Source organism: Monodon monoceros, unplaced genomic scaffold (genome assembly GCF_005190385.1).
Source record: "Monodon monoceros isolate NGI ecotype Baffin Bay Population unplaced genomic scaffold, NGI_Narwhal_1 Super_Scaffold_18, whole genome shotgun sequence".
NCBI lineage: Eukaryota > Metazoa > Chordata > Mammalia > Artiodactyla > Monodontidae > Monodon > Monodon monoceros.
In genome coordinates, this window is record NW_021703774.1 from 168,961,891 (window position 1) to 168,987,278 (window position 25,388).

The window sequence follows — 25,388 nt, forward strand, 5'->3', positions numbered from 1 at the left end:
CACCATCAAAAAATATTAAACTGATCAACATACACTATAATTCTTCTACGTTTTTAAGAGAGAATTTTAAAATAACCCAAAACAATGCCAGATTTGCTGAGATGTTTGGTCTTTCAACATGTGACTATTTATATAGTCAAATTTATATAGTCCTTAGCATCTCCTTGAAGAATATAATTGCAGTGTATTAATGGCCTCACATTTTACATTTGAGAGCATCATGATATACTCTAATGTTTTTCCTCCACTATGAGAAAAGAGTAGGGTTCTAATCCTGAATCAGTTATTTTTAATTTTATGGTTCTTAACAGGCACTGTTGTAGGCACTTGATGCATATCAGGGAATAAAACAAAGATCCCTAGTCTCATGGAATTGATTTATTTACAATTTTCAGCTCCCTGATATGTGAAAAGAAGATTCCTCCTATTCTAAACTTTTCCTCAACTCTACAAGAAACTTACTTTGTTAATTTCCAAAGCCACACCAAATACATAAAGCTAAAGATCATTAGTATGCTAAAACCCAATAAATTCTCTCAATACCCTTTCTTTCTAAAAGTTACTACATTCATCTTTTATTAGCTGGTTATCAATAAGAATGCAATTATTAATTTTAATCCTACCTTTTTTTGCAAGTGACCCTACTAATAATAAGCAATAACAAAGAATAGCCACTATTTGTTTTCACACAAGTCCTCCTACTACAGAAAACAATCCTCCCCAAGTCATTCTTGAAACATTTACCTGTTATTCAGGATAGACTTACGGAATTGTAATGAGGAGAATATCTGCCTCTTTGAAGAGGCATGCAATTAACCTAAAACACCCATTCATCTAAAACCCAATACATCACTTTCCAAAGATTACATATTTTATCAAACTATCAATTCTTTGCGTATTGCCCACTTTTCCACCCTTCCACACCATCATGGCTAAGCTGTTCCTTATTCAAAAGAAAACTATCAATAAGTATGAATAGACAGAAAGCGAAAAGCAAATGAGCATGCTGTAAGGGATAAAAAGGCCTAAGAGATGAGTATTACAGTCTGGTTGGGTGACCTATAATAGTAGAAACAATAAATGTTTATGTTTACTTATTATTATTATTATTTTTTTTTTTTTTGCCATATGCGGGCCTCTCACTGCCATGGCCCCTCCCGCCGCGGAGTACAGGTTCCAGACGTGCAGGCTCAGCGGCCACGGCCCACGGGCCCAGCCGCTCCGCGGCATGTGGAATCCTCCCGGACCGGGGCACGAACCCGCGTCCCCTGCATCGCCAGGCAGACTCTCAGCCACTGCGCCACCAGGGAAGCCCACTTATTTTTTATATTATGAAAATATTCAAAATCATTCCTCTTCCAAACTCAGACAGTTGGGTCATAAATATACCCATTACAACCACCAAATTATCTGCAATAATGCAGTAACATCAACACTTATTTATATAACCCTTTCATAGTAAAATATTTTTATGAAGGAATTACTAATTTATAAATCAACCACTTGATCCTATATTTAAACCAAAAGACTGGTTTCCCCGCTGTGTTAGACCTTTATTTTATTTTCTATACCAGTGACTACAAATACTTCAAGAATGCCAAAAGGCAGAATCCCCTAGAAACTTAAATAATGCATCATAACAGCATTTAAATTGGAGCTGGCCACATTTTTCCTACATAATCACAGATCAAATTTTTAAAATTTTTTATTGTGATAAAATATAACATAAAATTAGCTATTTTAACCATTTTTAAGTGTACAATCCCAATCTTTTCAAATTAATCACGGCTATTTCTTGTCACCAACATAGTAGAGGTAGACATTAAAGCTACCTCATTCACAATTACTGATACCGCCCATACTTCAAACCATTAAATGTAGTAAGCAGCTCAGAATCATACACTCAGATGGCAAAACTCCTGCAATCTGGACATAACCAAATAAGATAGTAATATTTTTAATATGTCATATGTCTCATTATATCAGTTAAAATAAGTTAAAATCCAAAAGAAGAACTTGTTTTAACAATTATCTAGAATGACAAAGATAAATTTAAATTGTTAGCATGACAATGATAAATTACAAGTTAACAGTTTTACTCTATCCAAAGACAATGATCAAAAATTGATATAAACCCAGAAAATAGAAAATATTTGCAAATTATTTATCTGATAGGAGCTCTTACAACTCAACAATGAAAAAGATATAATGCAATTTAAAAATAGGCAAAGGATATAGACAATTTCTCTAAAAATATATACAAACAGCCAACAGCCAATAAACACGCAAAAATTTGCTTAACAACATTAGACATTAGGAAAATAAAAACCAAAACCACAATGAGATACCACTTCACACGAAATAGAATGGCTAGAATATTGATAAAAACGACAGACAATAACAAGTATAAGGAGAAATCTAAACCCTAATAAATTGCTGGTGAGATTGTAAAATGGTACAGCCACTTTGGAATTCAATTTGGCAGTTCCTCAAAATGTTAAACTTAGAATTACCGTATAAGCCAGCAATTCTACTCCTGGGTATGAACTGAAAAGAGAAGTCCACATAAAAACACATACAGAAATGTTCACAGTATCATTATTCATAATAGCCAAAAAAATGGAAACAAACCAAATGTTCAACTGCTGAGTGGAGTTTTTAAAATGTGGTATATGTCCATACAATGGAATGTCATTTGGCAATAAAAAGGAATGAAGTTCTTATACATGCTACAACATGGATGAACCTCGAGAACACTCTAAGGCAAAGAAGCCAATCACATATTTTATGATTCCATATATATGTGAAAGGGCCAAAATAGGCAAATACACAGAAATAGAAAATAGATTAGTGGATTCCAGGAGCTGGGGAGAAGGAAGAATGGGGAATGACTGCTAATGGGTATGGGGGTTTCATTCTGGAGTGATGGAAATGTTCTGAAATTAGTGGTGATGGCTGCATAACTCTGCAAATATACTAAAAACAACTGTACACTTTTCAAAGGAAAAATTTTATGCCATGCGAATTATATCTCGTTAAAACTGTTATTAAAAGAAAAAAGACAAAGAATAGTACCTGTCACTGTCTTTTATATTTATTTATTTGGCTGCACCGGGTCTTAGTTGTGGCATGCGGGATCTTTAGTTGCGGCATGTGGATCCAGTTCCCTGACCAGGGACTGAACCTGGGCCCCCTGCACTGGGAGCACAGAGCCTTAGCCACTGGACCACCAGAGAAGTCCCTGTCACCGTCTTTTAATACAACAGATTTTACAAGTCCTTTAGTCACAAGTGTCTGCATTATCTCAATACAAATCAACTGCCTGCCATGATTCCTGTAAATGGGCACATTTAAGGAAGACATTTTCTATTTCAAGCATGCCTGCCTGGAAAGATAAGTAACCCATTAGATGACAGCCAAAACCTATCTTCACTTCATGGAGATACAGAATTCTTTCGGGAAATCTACTGTGAAATAAATTTATGTATAAAAGATTTTAAAATTATTCTTAAATAATTAATATATTTCCCTTTAACCACGTTATCTTTGGAGTAAGTACAAATGATTACTAAAGATGAAAAACACAGACTCAGAATCCCTAAAGCCAGCAAAGCACAGTCAAACACAGGACCCTAGCCTCATTTTAGAAAAAGCTAAAATCCTAAAATGTTTCTCTACTTGGAGGAATGGGGGAGAGGTGGAAAAAGAAGGGCGGGGGGAGAATGATTTGTAATATTTTGCTGATTTGTGTTCTCTCTCTGCCAAAAATAAATAAATAAATATATATATATATATTAGTTTGTTGTAGTCTGGGAAAGACTCTCAGCCTGAGATAAAATCCCTATGTCATAAAAGAAAAGACCATATAAATTAAACCACATAAAAATTACAGCTCCTAAATAGCAAAATACAGTCAAAAGACAAATGGGGAAAAATACTTGCACATGAGAAATCAGCGATTTCCTAAATATAAAAATTCTTCCAAATCAAGGGAGACAGAGGTCCAAACAAAACACAGGCAAAATACCCAAATAGGAAATTTTTTTTTAAATATTTATTTTATTTATTTATTTGGTTGCGTCGGGTCTTAGTTGCAGCAGGCTGGCTCCTTAGTTGTGGCATGCAAACTCTTACTTGAGGCATGCGTGTGGGATCTAGTTCCCGGACCAAGGATCGAACCCAGGCCCCCTGCATTGGGAGCAGGGAGTCTTAACCACTGCGCTACCAGGGAAGTTCCAGGAAATTCTTTAAAAATACACCCATACACACAAAATGGTAAACAAAACAAACACACTCAAAAAAGCTGCTCAATTTCCACCCAAAATTTCAAAATTCCAAATTAAAAAAAAAATGCCATGCAACACAAAGACCTAAATTTTAATAATACCTAGATATTAGCTAGAGTCTAAGAAAATAGATACTTTCATAACACTGTCTGCAGGAGTATAAATTAGAGAAACCTCTTAGGAAGACATTTGATAGACTGCTTAGTAAGCAACACTGCTTATAACAGTTAAAAAAAAAAAAAAAAAGAAAGAAAAAAAAGAAGAAGAAAAAAAAAGAGGAACGCACCATTCCACTTTCTCTATGAATCTGACTGCTCCAGGAAGCTAATGTAAGTAGACTCATACAATATTTGTCCTTTTGTGACAGCCTTATTTCACTTAGCATAAAGTCTTCAAGGTTCATCCATGTTGAAGCATGTGTCAGAATTTCCTTTCTTAACATAATATTGTAAATCAACAATACTTCAATTTAAAAAAGAAGAATTTCCTTCCTTTCTAAGGCTGAATAATACTCCGTGATACGTATTTTGTTGTCACACATTCTGTTTATCCTTCCATGGGTCATGAACACTTAGACTGCTTCTATCTTTTGGCTATTGTAAATGCTTCTATGAACATAATACATTACTTTTTTAAGATGAGAAACGATTTATTGACTCTAATTAGAAAAGGTTTAAGAAAACTTGAACACTGAAGATAAGCTTAATTCAACCAACAAAACTATAGTCAGTTGTTTTTATCAAATCCATGGTTAGTGCCTAGATTCCTGTACATGAAAACTTGATGACTACAACTCTTGGGAAAAGGCAATGTTTTCAGTAAAGCTTTGAATGACAAAATTCTTCAGAACTATTAACGGCACCATTACTTCAGTGAAAAAATACGTATATGCATTATTTTGCACCAATCTAATGGTGCAAAATAACTATTTACTAGCTAAAATTAATTGTTAACAAAAAGATAATGCGCAACTGATATGTAAACCTCTGAAAGATTATCCAATTATAAGGAGAAAACAATCCGAAAGATTCTATGATCTTTAGACATTACTGGCTACATAAAATAGGAAGCCTGAATCTTTTAGACAATCTTAGAATTCATAAGGTACTTCTTCAGAGAATAGGAGGGAAGAGTTTACACTCTAAAAGTCAAAATATATAGTGCAGGGGACTTCTCTGGCAGTCCAGCAGTTAAGACTCTACGTTCCCAATGCAGAGGACCTGAGTTCGATCCCTGGTCAGGGAACTAGATCCCGCATGCCGCAACTAAAAGATCCCACATGCCGCAACTAAAGATCCCACACGCCACAAAATCCCACGTGCCATAGACCGGGTGTATCCAAATAAATAAATAAATAAATAAATATATATATATATATATATATATATACACACACACACACACACACACACACACACACAGTACAGGAATACAGACAATGATGGTGGTCACTAAGTTAACTTTTGGACATTTCTTCTCACAATAATTAATGAACAACTTCATAAATGTGTCTGATTTACTTAGTACTGAGGAAAGCTCAAGTATAATTGTAAAGAGAATGCAAATGACCATGATTAACCATTTCTTAAAGTAATGGCAGTAAATAAAACAGTTAGATGAAGAAAAAAAGGAGCAAGGCAAGCTGATCAAAAGGGGAAGGCTGGAGAAAACAAAGTTGAAGTAGCAGAAGCCAAGAAACTAACAAAAATCCACATCAAGAGTCCGGGGTGTAAACACAAAGGACTCTTTGAAAATGTGCTTCCTACCTGGCTTAATAGGACTATTACAGTACAACTGCTGAGAAGGAAATTAACTTCTAACCTATGGCTTACTTCTTAGTAAAATAACAGTTTAAAAAAAGACTTTGAGAAATTTATAAATTCCCTCTAATATTTCACTTGATTAGACTTCTATCCTTATTTCACAATATATGGTTACTTAGAACAGAATCAGGACAAATGTGATCTTTTTGTAATATACATAAATTCCATATTCTTTTCATCCACCACGGCATTTCTGTAAATCTTTAAAGACTACCGATATTTCCAGATTAAGGAAATGGGTCTTCTTTATCACTCTTTAATCTTAAAAGGTCTTTGGGTTTTTCTACTCACTTCCAATGGTTTATAAACTTTTAAATAATCATGCTTCCCAATAAAAACTCTGCATGAAATTAAGCCTATTAAATTAAGAAATAAGTCACCAGTCTCTATGCCAATCATTCCTGAAACTTGTTAAATATGCAAACTTCTCCAGTCAACACTTTAGTCATTAATTATAATCTCTAGAACTAAAAAGCTTTTCTTTACAAGCAAAACCTTTAGACAAATTTCCAATAAGATCAACACAAAGGAAATCAAATGTCATAACCCTGTGAGACCCCAAGCTGTGACGAAAGTTCCTTTTATACATCCACTTTTAGAGCGGCACAGCAAACTTGCTGAAAAGGAATAATATGTGTCAAAAACCACCGTGGAAAGGGCTACTTCATTAAAAAAAAAAAAAAAAAAAACAGGTATAAGTGACAAGAAAAACTAGAGTATATCATTATACACCTTAGATTAGTATAACAAAGCACAGACACCATTTTTTTAAATTAACTGCAATATAATTTAAAACTATTTGAAACTTTACAAATGCCACTTAAGTCTGAACCCAAAAAAGACTATTTTTGATTGATGAGCATAGCTGGTTAGGAGATGATTTATCTGAAAGGAACTGGTACACCAATGTTTTGTATGATGGCTACACAGTATTTCTAGATATTAAGCTCTTTTATAATCCAACTAATCATCAAAATATACTTTTTAAAAATCTTCACAGCATTCCAGTGACCTTTATGCACTATGGAGAATGGCTAGAATAAGATTTTCTTTTCTTTTTTTTTTGCATGAGAGAGCTTTTAATATTATACTTATTCATCTCTCACTTTAGATTTTCAGTTATCAACGGAAACACCATTTGTATCAAAAGCTGACACAGTGAGCATATACACAGGAGAGTCATGTATAGATTTTCACTGACCCCACAGAGATGTTACATGTCCCATTTTACACCTTGTTTTGTCATTTAATATTTTTCCATGCCAATAAAGACCCTTTGCCAGTTCTAACACGGTGTGCCCTAGAACAAGATTTTCTAAACTAAGAAGACCTTAGAAATCTTTTTTTCTTTTTTTTTAATTTATTTTTTGGCTGCATTGGGTCTTTGTTGCTGTGCGCGGGTTTTCTCTAGTTGCAGCGAGCGGAAGCTACTCTTCATTGCGGTGCTCGGGCTTCTCGTTGCGGTGGCTTCTCTCGTTGCGGAGCTCTAGGCACATGGGTTTCAGTAGCTGCAGCACAGGGGCTCAGCAGTTGCAGCACGTGGGCCCTAGAGTACAGGCTCAGTAGTTGTGGTGCACGAGCTTAGTTGCTCTGCGGCATGGGGGATCTTCCCAGACCAGGTATCAAACCCGTGTCCCCTGCACTGGCAGGTGGATTCTTAACCACTGCACCACCAGGGAAGTCCCCTTATAAATCTTATAATCTGACCCATTCAATTCATGGGAGAAAATAAATGTACCTACTTTATATAATAAATGTGTTACTAGGAACTCCCCTGGTAGCCCAGTGGGTAAAACTCCACGCTCCCAATGCAGGGACCCCATGTTCAATCCCTCATCAGGGAACTAGATTCCACATGCATGCCGCAACTAAACAGTTCGCATGCTGCAACTAAGAGTCCACATGCTGCAACAAAGATCCCACGTGCCACAACGAAGATCCAGCACAGCCAAAGTAAATATTTAAATAAATAAACAAATAAATGTTTTACTGAAGAGTTAAGGTGTCTTATTTTGTTTTTGTTTTTTTGGGCGCGCCGCACAACTTGCAGGATCTTAGCTCCCCAACCAGGGATTGAACCTGGGCCTTAGGCAGTGAGAGCACAGAGTTCCAACCACTGGACTGCCAGGGAATTCCCTGTCTTTTTTATATACAGCATCACATACTAACTGAATTTTAGATACTCTCTATAAATTGAGATTTTTGCAAATCTTGTTTTCTTTGATTAAGGCTGAACCCACTCACATAATAGAAATTAATATCTATTATGGCATTTAATTCTAACATTGGATGTGCTTGAAATTCATTTCATTGAAAGAATTCAAGCTGACTAAAAGGAACAACCTTAAAAAATCTAAGGATTCCATGATTTCTACGATAAAACTGAGGCGGGGTGGGGGTGGGGGGCCAGTGGATGAAAAACCAGAAAAAAATTCCCACAAGAAAAACAGCAGTTCTAATCCTATAAGTTTACAATGAGGAAAAAGAGGAAAAATAAAGCTATTCACAGGACACTATCTTTGTTTTGTTTACTAGTTTTAAAGTTTTTCGGTGATTCTTAACTTTTTAACCCCAACCTTTTTATGTCAAAGCTAAAGTTAAGTACTTAAATATACTGCTAGCATTCTATTCTTAACATAATGGTTTGCCTAAACCAATATTTCTTACACTTTCTTCCACGGACTGCTTTGACAGCCGGTGAAACCTATAAACCCTTTCTCGGACTATTATTAAATTAATCAAGTAAAATGCACGAATTACAAAGAAACCAATTATACTGAAATACAATTATCAACTTTTGAACATACAGAAAATACAGCACAAAAGGTGATGTTAATGTATACCACAGGACAGGCATGTAATCAGCAAAACACACACTGAGAAACTCTACAACTTGGTTTCCAACAAATTAAGTTGTAAGCAGAGAGAGAGATTAAAACCTATGGATTAAAAAAGGCTGAAATAGTCCCATGTCCATCAGTAAGTAAATAAACTGTGGTATCCTGACTGTGGTGGTGGTGATTACAAGGATGCCTACATTTCTCAAAATTCAACAAACTCAACATTGAAATAGGTACATTTTACTGTATGCAAATTATACCTCAATAAAATTTTTAAAATATATCTTATGTACCTTATTTAGAGCCTGAGTAAAAAAAAAAAGATTCTTAAAACAATTACAAATTCGAGTACTGGCTGGATATTTGAAAACACTGACTGGGTATTTGAAATAAGGATATACCATAGTATTGCTGAATATCTTTAAACAGTTCTTATCTTCTAGAGATAAACACTGAAATACTTGTGGATTAAATAAGATGTCTGGGATCTACTTCAAAATAATACCAACTATACACATTGTAGGGCTTGTGCAAAGGAATAAGATTTTAATTCATTAAGGAACTCTTTGGACAGGGGTGAAGAGTAGTGTAGAGGGAGCAGAAAAAAAAAGGTGATGCAGCCACTATGGAAAGCAGTATGGAGGGGACTCAAAAAGTTAAAAATAGAATTACCATATGACACAGCAATTCCACTTCTGGGTACATAACCAAGGAAACGGAAAACACCAATTTGAAAAGATATGCATCTCCATGTTCATTGCAGCATTTTATCTACCAAAGCCAAGATACAGAAACAACCTGTGTCCAGGGATTGATGGATGGATAAAGAACATGTGGCATATGTGGTGTGCGCACATGTGCGCGCGCGCACGCGCGCACACACACGGACGCGCACACGATGGAATACTATTCAGCCGTAAAAAAGAAGGAAATCTTGCCATTTGCAACAACATGGATAAACCTTGAGGGCATTATGCTAAGTGAAATAAGTTAGAGAAAGACAAATACCATAAGATCTCACTTATATGTGGAATCTTAAAGAAAAAAGTCATTGATACAGAAAACAGATTGGTGGTTGGGGTGACGGGTGGAATGAAAGGGCTCAAAAGATAAAAACTTCCAATTATAAAATGAATAAGTCATGGGGATATAATGTACAGCACAGTGACTACATTTAATATTGTACTGCATATGTGAAAGTTCCTAAGAGAGTAAACCTTGAAAGTACTTTAAGAGAGTAAATCTTGAAAGTACTTATCACAAAGAAAAAAAACGTTTTTTGTACCTATGTATGGTGAGGAATGTTAACTAGACTCACTGTGGTGATCATTTTGCAATATATACAAATACCAGATCATTACATTGTACACCTGAAACCAATATAATGTTATATGTCAGTTATACTTCAGTTAAGAATTAAATTAATTAAAACTTATTAATTTAAAATTAGTATTAAAAATTTTAAGTTAAAACAAACAAAAAAAGAAATAAGGTTGAGGTCAATAAGCCTGGGGGGAAGTGGGGTGAGGGCAAGATTTTGCTGAGATACCACACAAAGTTGAGTGACTGACGCCCAAATAAATGGAGCAATGATGATACCTAAAAAACAAACTCCCTTCTTACTAGCCCCTCTTCTGAATGACTCAGCATATAATACAGCTCATACTGATCCTGTGATTAACCTCATGTCATAAAGTCAGTGGTGGAAGTAGAACCAAAACTAAAATTTTAAAAGTGGGGTAGCTCTAAATCTGCTTACAAATGGTACCAGAGGCAGGTAATTCATTCATCCACAAGTTGTCTCCTATGAGAGAAAAAACTGAAGACAAAAACATGCAAGTCATTTCCAGCCCCACCTTCCTTTTCTTGCCTTGCCTTCCACCTCCCCCACAATGCTGGTTTCCAACGAGAAAAGCCAAGAGGGAGGTGATTTGACACAGAGGCAGCAGGGGTGAGGTGCCCAGAGGTGGCAGGCAGAGGTGGGGGAGGCAGAGTGGTTGGCCTATTAGTTACACTAAGAACATACTGGGCAAATAAGTAAATATATTGAGAATAATAAGAAGTTTCTCACTGTCTGAGAAGGGATTTATAAACATGGAAATGGAGAGGTTAGAAAGAATCCTCATGTATTGAAACATGTGTGAACATAGTTTCAAAATATATTATATAGAGATACATGTATTATATATACATGTAAACATATATACATGTGTACACACACAATACATATCCTCTTAGCTCTGCAGCAATGGGTAAACTGTGCACCCAGATCGTGGGTTTCTAAATACCATCCCTCCCTAAAGGGAACCAGAGTCTCTTGGAGAATGGCTGATTACAGGACTGGGAAAGGGAAAATACAAGATGAGCCTTTGTTGTTGCCAGAAATAAAGAAATGCTTAAAAGAGTAGTGCGGAGATATCAAAAGGACACAGTAGCCAGTTTGAAGGAGTGCCCACTGGTCAAATCTAGAATGATTTGGGTATCAAAATAAGCAAGTCCTGAATTAAAACCCATTGAAAAAAATGGAAATCATATATATGCGTGTGTGTATATATATTTCCAAATATAATTATGGAAAATTCTTACCTACAGAATAAATGTATAAGAAATCACAGTTAATAGATGCTCATTTGGCAACAATCACAGCAGTATATAATACAGTCAAGCGTTATCAATGGGGGACTACCCTGGGGGTCCAGTGGTTAAGAGTCTGCCTTCCAGTGCAGGGGATGTGGGTTTGATCCCTGGTCGGGGAACTAAGATCCCACATGCCACAGGGCAACTAAGCCCGTGCGCCACAACTACTGAGCCCGTGCACCAAAACTAGAGAGAGAAGCCCGCATGCTGCAACAAAAGATTCCGCATGCCGCAACTAAGACACGATGCGGCCAAAAATAAATAAATGAATAAATAAATATTTTTACAAAAAGTTATCAATAGCTGCTAAGGCTACTGGCTTTAGGGTTGATGATGGAAAAGGCTATCAGTGCAATACTGGAATCTCTCTCCATAAAATGCTAATCAAATAAAGGGGGGAAAACGGTGAACACACTAACTTTACTAGGTGATCAAAGTTAACATCACCAGTGGTGGGATGGATCCAATACTGTCTCCATATTCTGAAAAAGCACAGAATCATTTCTCTGGTATTCCTGCCAAGATTGCAAGACCTGATCTGGTCATGAGGTAATACTAGACAGACCTGGGTAGAGGGTCAGCCTGCAGAATGAAAGAACTATGCTCTTGGGCTTCCCTGGTGGCTCAGTGGTTAAGAATCCGCCTGCCAATGCAGGGGACACGGGTTCGAGCCCTGGTCTGGGAAGATCCCACATGCCGCGGAGCAACTAAGCCCGTGTGCCACAACTACTGAGCCTGTGCTCTAGAGCCCGCGAGCCACAGCTACTGAGCCCGCATACCTAGAGTCCGTGCTCCACAACAAGAGAAGCCACCGCAGTGAGAAGCCCGCACACCGCAAAGAAGAGTAGCCCCCACTTGCCACAACTAGAGAAAGCCCGCACGCAGCAATGAAGACCCAACGCAAAAATAAATTAATTAATTAAAAATAAAAAAAGAATTGTAGGGCTTCCCTGGTGGCGCAGTGGTTGAGAGTCCGCCTGCCGATGCAGGGGACACGGGTTCGTGCCCCTGTCCGGGAAGATCCCACATGCCGCGGAGCGGCTGGGCCCGTGAGCCATGGCCGCTGAGCCTGCGCATCTGCAGCCTGTGCTCCGCAACGGGAGAGGCCACGACAGTGAGAGGCCCGCGTACCGCAAAAAAAAAAAAGAACTGTGCTCTTTAAGACTATCAGGCACATGAGAATTTGGGTAAGAAACTGTTCCAGACAGACAACATGTACCGGCTAGGATCCTGGACCAACAAGGAAAGAGGGACATTGTTGGGATGGCTGGCATCATTTGAATGAGGTCTATGGATTGAGTAATAGTGCTATACCAATGTTGATTTCCTTGCCGAAAATACTGTATGGTGCAATGCAGTTTTGGGGAGATATACACTGGAGAATTTAAGGATGTCATGCCAGGAAAAGACAAGAGAAGGTAATGGAGCAAATGTGGCAAAATGCTAACAACTGAGGAATTTGTGTGAAGGGAATGTGGGAATTCTTTGCACTTTTCCTGAACTATTTCAAAATAAATTTTAAATGAAAAACAACAAACAAACACATAGGAAGGCAAGAAGTGGATCTACGTGCATGGATAGGCCTTCATTCCTGTGTATCAAATGCCATATTTTCAAAGAGGCCTTCCTCGTCACTCCCACCCGCATTTACTCTCCATCCCCTCCTCTGCTTTATTTTTCCTCATAAGGCAGAATACGTCATGGTTGATGGTCATTGGGGCTGAACAATGGGTACATGAGATTTATTTACTATTCTTCTACTTTTCTGTATGTTCAAAATTCTCCAAGGTAAAGTTTAAAAGTATATCTACAACACAGATTGATCATACAGTAATATATATATGCATCTTTATTGATGCATTAAATATAAGTATTTAGCAGCAGGTCTAATAGCTACTGTCATTTCCAAGTTGTGATGAGCATAAATGAAATATATGCAACAACTGTAATGTAAAATATGAAAATACATCTGATTGGCGTTGGTGGTGAAATCATCACAGGTACTACTCATACTACCATGTTGGTACTACACCACAATACAGTTATAATTGATGGAAATGCTAAATTCTGATTAAGAAGTTAGTAAAAATAAAGACATACTATTTTCCTATCCAAATTTAAGTACCTCCTCCTAAATTCTGGTCTAAATAGTAATAGTTTTCATTCTAACACCCTTTTGATATAATAAAGTGATAAACTTTTTAAATCTTTTTTCTTTTCATCCGAGGTTACTTAAATAATCTTAAGTGGGGAATATCCTGGCAATCCAGTAGTTAGGGTTCCTTGCTTCCATTGCAGGGGGCATGGGTTCGATCTCTGGTCGGGGAACTAAGATCCTGCATGCTGTGCCACGTGACCAAAACATAAAAATCAAAAAATTTTAAAAATAAAGAATAAAAATATCTTGAGTGAAAAAGAGCCTTTATTGCAGACAGCATAAATTTTAAAAATTAATGGTTGAAACAAAAATCCACCACCTACCAATTTACTGACTTACAAAAGATGCAAATCACTATACATCCAATATAGTTGTAAAATACAAAGTGTTTTTGAGTAAAAATATCCTAGTTTTTTGGTTTTTTGTTTGTTTGTTTTTTGCGGTACACGGGCCTCTCACTGTTGTGGCGTCTCCCGTTGCGGAGCACAGGCTCCGGACGCGCAGGCTCAGCCGCTCCGCGGCATGTGGGATCTTCCTGGACCGGGGCACGAACCCATGTCCCCTGCATCGGCAGGCGGACTCTCAACCACTGCGCCACCAGGGAAGCCCCTAGTTTTTTAATCAAAGGAATAAAATGATGGGGTATTTTTCTAAAAAATCAGAGTCAATTTTAAGAATCAAAGAAACTATAAATGTATTATATGTAAAAGTACACATACTGTGTGTAAACATGATAAGAATGTAACAAAGCCAATACAAGATATAAACAGAAAAACCTTAATTTCATTTGTCAGTGTAACCCAAACTCAGCATCTAATACAAAGATACAAAGACATACACATACCCCCAGAGTTTAATGCTGGACTAAAAATCTACCACCAAGTGCATAACACAAGCAATAATAGGTGTCTTCCATTTGAATTTTCCCAGAAATATTCCTTAGCTGTAAGAGGTGGAGCAGTTCTTATATAATAAAAATCTTTAAACATGCTAGATTTCAATTCATCCCTATACTCAAAATGAAATCCTAAGTAATTAAATCCAAAAATTCGCCAAATTTAAGTTAGGGTTTTATAGAGACATCCCGTTGTGGGGTTTTTTTAGATGTTTATAATTTTCAACTTGGCAGACAGTGACACATGTAGGGGGAAAAATCAGAATGTTGCAATACTTTAACATCATACCAAGAACATCTTTTCACTGCAAAGCGTATTTCCACACACAAAAAACCAGCTAGACAGCACACAAAATTATGTAATTTCTAATAAATTGATTAAACATCCTAATTGGTTTCCACAATAGAGTATGCTATTTTCATTCAAAATATGGGTAGCGGGCTTCCCTGGTGGCGCAGTGGTTAAGAATCTGCCTGCCAATACAGGGGACACGAGTTCAAGCACTGGTCCGGAAAGATCCCACATGCCGCGGACCAACTAAGCCCGTGCGCCACAACTACTGAGCCTGGGCTCTAGAGCCCGTGAACCACAACTACTGAGCCCGCGTGCCACAACTACTGAAGCCCGCGCGCCTACAGCCCATGCTCCACAACAAGAGAAACCACTACAATGAGAAGCCCACGCACTGCAACAAAGAGTAGCCCCCGCCTGCCGCAACTAGAGAAAGCCCGGGAGCAGCAACGAAGACCCAACGCAGCCAAAATATAAAATAAAATAAAAGAAAGAAAGAAAGAAAATTTAAAAAAACTTTTGAGTGGCTGTAAGACATATAATAATAAAGAAAACATTAAACAAAACAAACAGTAAAGGTTAGAAATTGAACTATAGAAAAGTGTTACGTTATTTAGTCTCCTTGTTCAGCAGACTAATATGTCAGTTTAAAGTTGACGAACAACTATTTATTTCAAATCATCCAATATCAACATTCAGGAGCACGATCTGAATGAATATACACACTCAAGGTATTTTTCAGCCTACAGTGTTTACTCTAAACACTGTGACTAGTTAAATACAGCTCAAACACTAGGGAGTCTTAAAAGTAAAAGCAAAAAAATATATAGTCTCCAACTGGAATATGCCAGTTTTCATGAAATATTTCAATTTTTATTTTAATTTAGGCAAAATTTCAAACTAAGAGGAAAATGAGACTTGGAAGAATATTTGGAAAAACTTCCACATTACCACTATCTCTATAACTTTTATACAAGTCTTTCCAAACCACTGGTGCGTACAGGATTAAAAATGTCTCCTAAATCAAGCCCGAAATCTCTTCATAAGCATACCAAACAATACAACGCCTGAGCAATCAAGAGTCCACAAGAAAGGTAGTTGGGAAAAGGTGCCCTCTATACAAGTCAAACACCATCATTCTTCTTGGCACTGAGCCCTATGTTTTCCTCCAATCTGCCAGAAGCATTCTAACTCAGGAAATAAAATACAACATCGCAAGTATTCTGTATTAGTTTCTAATGCTATTTCTCAAGATAAGTGTAAAATTATTTTACTTTACTTTTTTTAACGTTCAAAAAGCCTGTCATGAAAATAGGTATTCAAAATTATAACATTCAAAAACAAAGGTGTTTCTTCAAAGAAACTGGCTCAGCTCAAAAGAATAAACCATGTAGCAGTGATGCGGGCTAGGGAGTCAAATTTGTTTAAGTCTAAAAGTATCTCTAGTTATAGGAGTATGTAAGGACAAGGAAACTTTACCACAATACTTTATATTGTGTCCCAGAAGTAAACCAATTTCATGTAACATAACATATATTCCAGCTATTTAAACTCAGGAAAACTATTATGATTGGACATGTAAAGTTAGCAAAATGAGGGAGAAGATATGCGGATATATGTATATGTATAGCTGATTCACTTTGTTATAAAGCAGACACTAACACAGCATTGTAAAGCAATTATACTCCAATAAAGAGGTTAAAGAAAGTGACCGCAGCAAGATAAAATAAAGTTAAGAAAACAAAACACTTTTAAATGAGTTTCATTCTTTGACAAAATTTTTACATGAGCTGCTACCTTGCTCAACATCTGTGTGATCTTTAACTTATTCTCTAGAACTGGAGAATGGATGGGAAGAACCTGAATATGTGATTTACTTCAAACCTGAAAATAAGATACAGAGACTTTTATGTCCTTTAAAGGGTTCTATTCATTTGCTCATTCTAATTCAGGGAGTCGCCTTTGCACACACCTCTCTCCCTCTAACAACTAAGACAGCGACCAATTGTTGTATAACTCCTCCCTTCCCCCTTCAATCCAGCTAACATACCATACAAAGGAAAGGACTTTCTCTATTGTGCAAATTCAGTCCCTGCAATGGATCTTTGTTAACTAAATCTGATTCAGAAATACTCATTTAATTCTTTTCAATCAGCATATTGAATGCTGTTAAAATCATGAGCACAATAGATTATTCTTATTGCAAGAAGGTAAAGCCAAATTTTGAAAATGTTCTGATTACATTTTAAAGGTTTGCTCTTTCTTTGGCACAGAGGGAAAAAAAAAAGCCAAATCAGCAACCTTCCCTCAACCTATTTTCTACCAAAAGCACTAATCAAAATATAAATAAAAGAATTGGCTCTGACCCTCCCCCATCCCAAATGCCTCTTAAACTGCCCTGCTCCCAAAGCTGCCTCATTTAATCATTTTTTTAATCCAAATACTTACTACAAAAGCCTAATCACCGTTACGAGAACATTCATTTTGAAAACATTTTATATAATGTATTCCCAGTGTACACCTCTTAATCCTGTAAAACAGTTATTAATGTTGAAATCAGCTAGGGAAAACGGTAAAAGTAGGCACTTCAACCTCAGTTCTAGTATAGGTATTGCATGGTTTTTCTCATTATGATTTCTAGAAGACATCAGAATTGGATGTTCTTAAATTTTCTTGCAGAACTCTCATTCTGGTACAAGCACCGTTTTATCCCTTTCACTTAAATTATTCACATTTAGTTTTCCTCCCGGTAGCAACCACACACTTTACAAAACATTTTCTACAATAAGGAGAAAAGACCTTGAATTTCTCCAAACAAAGTCCATTTAGCTTCACAGCTGGATCAGCAAGAACATTTCTTGTACCCGTTTTAAGGATACACAAGAAGCCAGAAATAAAGATTACCCGTTACGGGGTGGAGATGGGAAGGGGAGAGTGGGAACTGGAATTCCCAGGGTCGGGGTAAAGAGGAGATTTTTCTCTGTAAACCTTTTTACACTCTTTAAACCCACTAAGAATGCACCATCTACCCAAAGAACTAAGCAAACTTGTTTAAAATTTTCAAAAGTCGCTTTTAAAATAAAGGAATTTCAGGGACACTAGGTCTACTTAGTTTTAAGATAATCTTATCAATAGCATCTGCTTTTGCTCTGCAATACGTAACACACTCCTTTAAATGCAGTCGTGAGCAATGTGCCAAGCTAAGCCCTCTTTAACACAGCAACGTTCCTCCAGACCGCCGCTTTCCAAGGCAGCTCGCATCCTCTGCCCGCTCCTCCCTCTGTGCATTCTGAGATCTGCTCTGCTGATTCCCACTTAAAGTGGGTCCTGGCCGCCATTTTAGAAAGTCATTCACACAAGCCGGCCGGCAGCACCATCCACTTAAAAAACCTTCCAAAACTCCCTCGGACGATTTCCTCTTTCCTCTCTAACCCCTCATCTTGCAGAGGGGTCAAACTCCCCGCGATAGGCATACAGTGTCTCTAGAATCTGCATAATGCGAAATGACACGTCTGGCCACATGATACTGAGGGGGCAAAGCAAATGCTGCAATGCACGTGTTTGCACGTCGGTGCATACGAATTTCCCAGGCAGACACCTACAGAGAAGGTCCACAAGGAGATAAAAGTGAGCACATCTAAGTGGCTTTTCCAGTCCAATAATCTGCACCTAAATGATTTTTCCACCAAAACACTGAAGATATGGGGCCTCCATATGGGGTAAGGGGTGGAGCAGCGCCACGGAGAGTTCCCATCTGTTTCCCCACTGAGCCCGAGATCTCCCCTTTGTCACAGGGGATAGAGGCGAGTTTTTGCTCCTGCCTTCCCGCTGCCTGATTTCTCAGCACAACGTAGTAAAACACCGGGAGTGCCTGGAAGCGCGCCTCCCCCAGTCCTAACGAAGACAGCTTTAGTGGGTTATGAACGGCCTCACTATTCCAGGCTCCTTTTCACACGCGGACACGCGCAGACGCGCGCTCCAGCGGTGAAGATTTAATACCCCAGTAACAGCAACCACCAACAGAATCAATGATCCTCCATTTGAAAGAGCGGAGCTCCGCTGCCTCTGCTTCCATTTCCTTATGCAAGCTGCTTAAGAGCAAGCGACGCAATCTCTTTTTCCCATGGTGACTCACTAATAAGGGCGCTCCATAATTTCCCCTTCACTCACTAGATAGTAAGAGGAATTTAGAGTATACCAAACTTAAAACCTTCCGCAGTCTTTAATATCGCAAGAAACAGTAATTTTCGAGGGCAATCACATATCTGCTACAGTCCTTCTCAATTTACCAGTGTAAGTAAACCGTCATTTTCAGTATTTCACATGGAGGGCTCTATCAGCTATGACCCACATAGATTTCACAAAACAAAATCAAACGGTAAAAGCTACTAAATAAGTAAAATGTAATAAGAACATTCATTCCTACTCCGCTATGAACAAAAAAAAATATTCTGGGAAGAACGTTTTTAAAAGCTACATCTTTTTTTAAAAGAGCTACATCTTCTAATCTGAAAAGGCATGCATTTTTTAACCACTGATTTAGGAATCCTGGGTGGGAGGGAAACACCATCCTTTTAAAAAAGGCTCTGCAGTGTTAACGCCGGCGCGGCCGCAGCAGCGGAGATTCCCGAGGCTGGGAGCACAGCGCGGTGGGGACTCTGCTACATGAGGTGGCTCCTCCTCAGCGAGCACTCGGTCCCCACCACCCTCCTCATCCAGAGACCCCAGAGCGCCAAAGGGAGGAAGGCGAAAAGAGCCGAAACAGACGCACCAACTTATTTTCAGACACCACCCCCCACCCAACCCCACATAAACAAGGGGAAGAAATCAAAACATTTGCGTTTGCCATTTCCATTTCGTTTCTAGGTCTGTGAACCTTCCGTGAGAGGTCCCTAAAATCCAGCAGGGTCTTCCCAGTTCCGAGATATCCCTACGATACCTACCAAGACTTTTGTTTTTGTATAACCTTTCCTTTCCCCACAAAACCCTCTCTAGGTCAGACATGTCCACGCGTCCGCAGAGCGAGGAGCGCGAGTTGCTGCGGGACTCTGGAGTCGGCCGGGCCGGGGGCTGTCGGGGCGGGGTAGGGGTTCGGGTCCCGGCCCGTCGGCGGCTCGGTTCCGCCGCATTTGCCGGGCCGGCGGGGGCGGCTGCTCGGAGCCGTGGTAGCGGCGCGCTAGGACGCGATCCCACCGCCGGCTGGCCAGCCTGACGGCACCCTCCTGGCGCCGTCTTCGCGGAGGCCGAGAGACAGCCGCCTCCTTATTGGGAACGGAGAGGGCGGCAGCCAGGCCCGCTCCGCCGAGGCCCGAGGCCCAACGCCGCGACACGGGCCGAGCAGCGGCCAGGCAGCCGGGCGCCTCCCGCACCCGTCCGTGGGTCTGGCCCGGGTCTCCTCACCAGTTCCGCGCACGGGGAGGGGCCGGCAACGGGCCGGAGGGGCCAGCGGCGCCCGAGGAGAGAGCGCGGCCCCGGGCCTCATGTCACTCACCGTTTGAAATGCTCGATGATCTTCTCTTCCCGCACATTCTCCGGTAAGTTGCCCACCCAGAGGTGCCTGGTTTCCCGGACCATGCTGGGCGGTGTGCCGGCGACCGCTGGTGCTGGTTCCCCCTCGCCGGCTTCGTACGAGCCCGTCAGCGCCGGGAGGCGGGCGCCGAGGCGGCGGCGGCGGCGGCTGCGGCGGTGGCGTCGGCAGCGGCGGCGGCTCCTCCGGCTCCCCCCCGTGCAGAGACCATCCCTCTCCCCCAGGTTCTGACTCTCGGGCCTCGCAGCTCCGCTCTGCCGCCACCACACACCCGAAGCCGACCCCCGCGCTCCGGCGGCGCATGCGCTCGGGAGGCGGCGGGAGGGGGAGCGGGTAGGAGGGGCGAGCGAGACCCGGGCGGCAGCGACTACGACGGAGCCGGCGCTGTGGCAGCCGGACGCTTCCCACCGGCGCGCGCGACCCGCCTCCCTCACCTCGGGCGCGCGCGCAGCCTCCCGACAGCCCGCTGAGGCTGAGACGCCGAGTTCCTCCCAGCCGATGCGCAGGCGCGCGGGGGAGGGAGGAACGCAGGGCCAGGAAGGAACGCTCGCGCGCTCGGTCCCGGTGCGCAGGCGCGCAGCGCTCTGTTAGGGCGGGCGCCGTGTCAGGCCTGGGGCCCCGCGCTTGCAGAGTTAGGCATAGCCTCCGGCCCCTCGAGTAGGGGGTCCCAGGCGCTGGCCTGGGGGAATAAAAGAGAGAAAGGGGGTTGGTATTCACAGGGCTGCGTGTCAAAGCGGCTGCCAAGGCTTCTCTGCTAGGAGAAGCCAGGACCTCTTCCCCTGCTCACCTTTGGCCAGCTTCTGGCGTTTCCGGGCACTTAGAGCCGCGCCTGCTTGGGAAAGTGTCAGAACAAGGCCGCCCTTCTCACGGCCCAGCTAAGCTGTGACGGCTTCAGAAACCCATCCCTCCCAAGAATGTAACATTAAGCAACTTCATTTTATATAGAATCTTGCGAAACCGTTTGCACGTTCTCTTTGCTGATCGTTATGGCATACCAGGAATAGAACTGAATGAAGTGAGACGGTTACATGTCTGATGGTGTTCCCCTCAGAGGATTTGCTATATAATTTAATATCTAAGCCGAGGAGGGGATTAGAACTCCAGCCTTTCCAGGCCTAAAAGCTTTTAAATTTTAAAGCCTACAGTTGAACCTTTTAGTTTACAGAACCCCGGGGAAAACCCACAAAATTAAGGCAACAGTACTGAGTCCAGAAAAAATGGAATTTTTTAGAACAGTCAGTAACTCAGCTTTCTTTTACATTTTCTATCTACAGAAATAAAATATCACCGGTGTAGTGCTTTAGGTACAGACCAGATTTTAAATATTCGATCTCATTCACTTTCTCCATAAATATTGATACAAGCCAACTTATCATCAAACTGTGCTATTTTGAATTGGAAAATATGGTCACCATAATAAATAGCACTAATATATGGGGTCACCTGTGCATAAATTGTTTCTTTAATTCCACAGATGGTAAAGCTCCAAGTAGTTTTTTTGTTTGCCATATAGTTTAACATAAGCTTCTTAATGATGTGTCAGAGAGTCACATCAACTTTTCTTGCATTTGGTTTAATAGTCTATACTATACTTAAACTTGATCTCAGCAGGTCTACTCAACTCTCAGCTAAGATCGTCTCTCTTCCTTCCTCTCTCAGGATGTTAGAAGGCTAAGCAAGCCCTTGTCTTACTTACACAGTTGCAACAATTACAGAACAAGATGTGCTAGCTCAGGTAATAACCTTACCATCCATTGAAATAATATTTGGAATTTTGACAAGTTACTTCTAAAAATTCTAGATTTTGAGCCAGGTAATTTAATTTTTTTCTATGCTATTTTTCTGGCTTATGTTTACATTTTCTATTTCAACACACTTTTTTTGCGGGGGGAGGGGCCGGCCAGTAACAGGCAGAAATGGAAAGAGGTGGTTTAGAAAAGTTAGAAAAAGCACCACCACAATAACGGCACTCATTCATAATTCAGTTAAGGCCTTTAACGCCACCACAGAGGTTGACCTTGTCTTCATGCAAATCAGAGTCATTAAATGATATGGAAATTTTTGTTCTTGAAAATATTATGGAATTGATTCCTCAGTAAAAGTGAAAGCAAATCAACCTACATTCAGACGTAGGATTAGCCATTTACATTTGCCACAACTATCACATAAGGAGTGTCAGGCCAGCACACTGTTACCTAAACTCATGAACTTCATAGTTCTGTATATGTGGCTGCAGTTAGTGTTGAACCGATGGGCATTTTTCCACGAAGCATAAATTTCAATATTAGCAACCACAATTTGAAACACATTTTAAAATATTATGTAAATTACTCATTTAAAACCTGATAGGCGGGGCTTCCCTGGGAGCGCAGTGGTTAAGAATCTGCCTGCCAAAGCAGGGGACACGGGTTCGAGCCCCCGTCCGGGAAGATCCCACATGCCGCGGACCAGCTAAGCCCTTGCACCACAACTACTGAGCCTGTGCTCTAGAGCCCTCAAGCCACAACTACTGAGCCCATGAGCCACAACTACTGAAGCCCACACACCTAGGGCCCGTGCTCAACAAGAGAAGCCACCGCAATGAGAAGCCCGCACACCACAACAAAGAGTAGTCCCCGCTCGCCGCAACTAGAGAAAGCCCGCGTGTAGCAACGAAGACCCAACGCAGCCAAAAATAAATAAATAAATTTTAAAAAATGAAATAAATAAAACCTGATAGGCCCTGAATTAGCTGCATCTTCTTCGTGTCACCAGGAAGAACAGAAAAGGCTGAGCTCAATCACACTAAAAGGGGCAACAAAGAAGAGGATTCAGAAAACACCACCTTGCAATTAGAGAAATAAAGGGCATATCTCACCTTGAAGGCAGCCTTCAGTTAAAATCATGCTGAAGAAAATTAAAGGGCTGAAAAGGGGTGGGGGGCTTTCAGAGCAAAATCATTAGAAGAGAGCCTCGTTAGAGTCATTATTAAATGTGGTATTTTGTATCCATCTATGTACTCCCACAGAACAGTAAAAGGATAAGCTAAAACAAAGAACCAACTAAGAGGTATTTATACTTTCTCCATGGCACAAGAATAAGGAGACATTAAATGAAAATTAAAAGCAACATGTTTGCCAGCTAAATTTTTTTTAAATGTAGTTCTCTTAGAGTATCCTAAAGGTCTTGTTACAGCAGTGCTGTTTCCCCATGTAGAAAGCAGAGTAGATACATAATTTTTATATAAAATTTAATTTGAAATGGACAAAGTTGTTTGCAAATACTTTCAAGCTCCCCACCTTTGGGAGGTAACAGAAGAGAAATTGCGTGGAAAATTACTAACATACAAATTGTTAAACAAAGTTGAGTTAAAGTTCTCCCAAAGACCTTTAGAGATCACAGGATATCAAAAAGACGATTAGCAAATGCCAAATTAAGTTAATTATCATTTCTCATTTTACCAGAGATTTATCAAACAACTGAGAAACCGTCTCTGTTTAACAATATAAAGGCTAGGGAATTCCCTGGCAGTCCAGTGGTTAGGACTCCACGCTTTCACTGCCCAGGGCCCAGATTCAATCCCTGGTCAGGGAACTAAGATCCCACAAGCAGCAAGGCACGCGCCTGCACGCGCACACACACAAACACACCACACACACACACACACATGCTCGCAAAATTCCATTAAACATCATTCGATAGCACCTCATACTCAGATTCTCTTGAAGTGTTACTTTCATCAAAATACTTGTTTTCAGAATTACAGACACCAAAAATGGCACCCAAGGTGTTCATTTTAGCTTCTTGGGTTTTAAAAAATCTGATACACACTTCTCAAAAGAGAATTCTCAGTTTATAAAGTGTCAATACATCAGCTTAAATAGACATGCAGATTATTTAATGTGTAAAACAAATTTCATTTCTGTTCAAATTTTTAATGTGTTCCTATGATGCCCCCAAAAATATTATTCTAATTTCAATAAGGCAGATTCATTTGAAGGAAAAATAGTTCACATTATAGATGCTAAGTTCAAATGAGCAATTCAGGTGGGAATTCTATCCATCTCTATAAAAGTTAATATTTGCAGGTTAAAAGTAATGTCCATGCTCCTAACAGATTCTTTCAGCATAATGCTACTTGACCTTGAACTTTGGGGGATACTGAAAAACACTGATGGTATGAATGAGAGACATTATAGTATAATGGAAGTACCTCTGGGTTAAGAGTCAAAAATTCCAGGGGCTTCCCTGGTGGCGCAGTGGGACATGGGTTCGAGCCCTGGTCCGGGAAGATCCCACATGCCTCGGAGCAACTAAGCCTGTGCACCACAACTACTGAGCCTGCGCTCTAGAGCCCATGAGCCACAACTACTGAGCCCATGTGCCACAACTACTGAGCCTGTGCTCTAGACCCCATGCTCCACAACAAGAGAAGCCACCGCAATGAGAAGCCTGCGCACGGCAACAAAGAGTAGCCCCCCCGCTCTGAGAAAGCCCGTGCACAGCAACGAAGACCCAATGCAGCCAAAAATAAATAAATTTTTAAAAATAAATAAAGAGTCAAAAATTCCAGTTCCAATTTTGTCACTGGCTATACAGCCTAGGTAAAGTCAATTAAATCCTCAAAGTCTCAATACCCTTATCTGCAAAATGAGGATAAAAATATCTGTTTTCTCTACCTAGGTTGCTAGAAGTATCAAATCAAATCAAATCAAATCAAAAAGTATCAAATCAAACTTCTAGGTTGCTAGAAGTATCAAATGAGATAATATATGTAAAAGTATTTGGAAGTAACACAGAATAAAAATATCATGAATACTATTAAGTTGACTGCTAATTTCATATGAATACCAAAAGTAAGCATCAGTTGAAGTTAAAAACATACCATGATCAATTTATAACATTTTCAGGATTATAGCCAGGTCTTATAATCAAATCAACATGCAGTGAT

General features: G+C 39.9%; 1 protein-coding gene across 3 annotated transcripts in view; it reads right to left on the reverse strand.

Annotated features, from left to right (window-relative positions):
* SPEN (spen family transcriptional repressor) overlaps positions 1 to 25,388 on the reverse strand; it is a 93,864-nt gene that overhangs the window by 61,392 nt on the left and 7,084 nt on the right. The window contains exon 1 of one of the 3 annotated variants that reach the window (XM_029227937.1): positions 20,423 to 20,857. The exons of the other annotated variants lie outside the window; for them this stretch is intronic. Within the exon in view, the coding sequence (XP_029083770.1) occupies positions 20,423 to 20,505 (83 nt within the window). The 5' untranslated portion in view covers positions 20,506 to 20,857. Of the gene's footprint in view, positions 1 to 20,422; positions 20,858 to 25,388 lie in introns of those variants that run through there. 3 annotated transcript variants of the gene reach the window in all.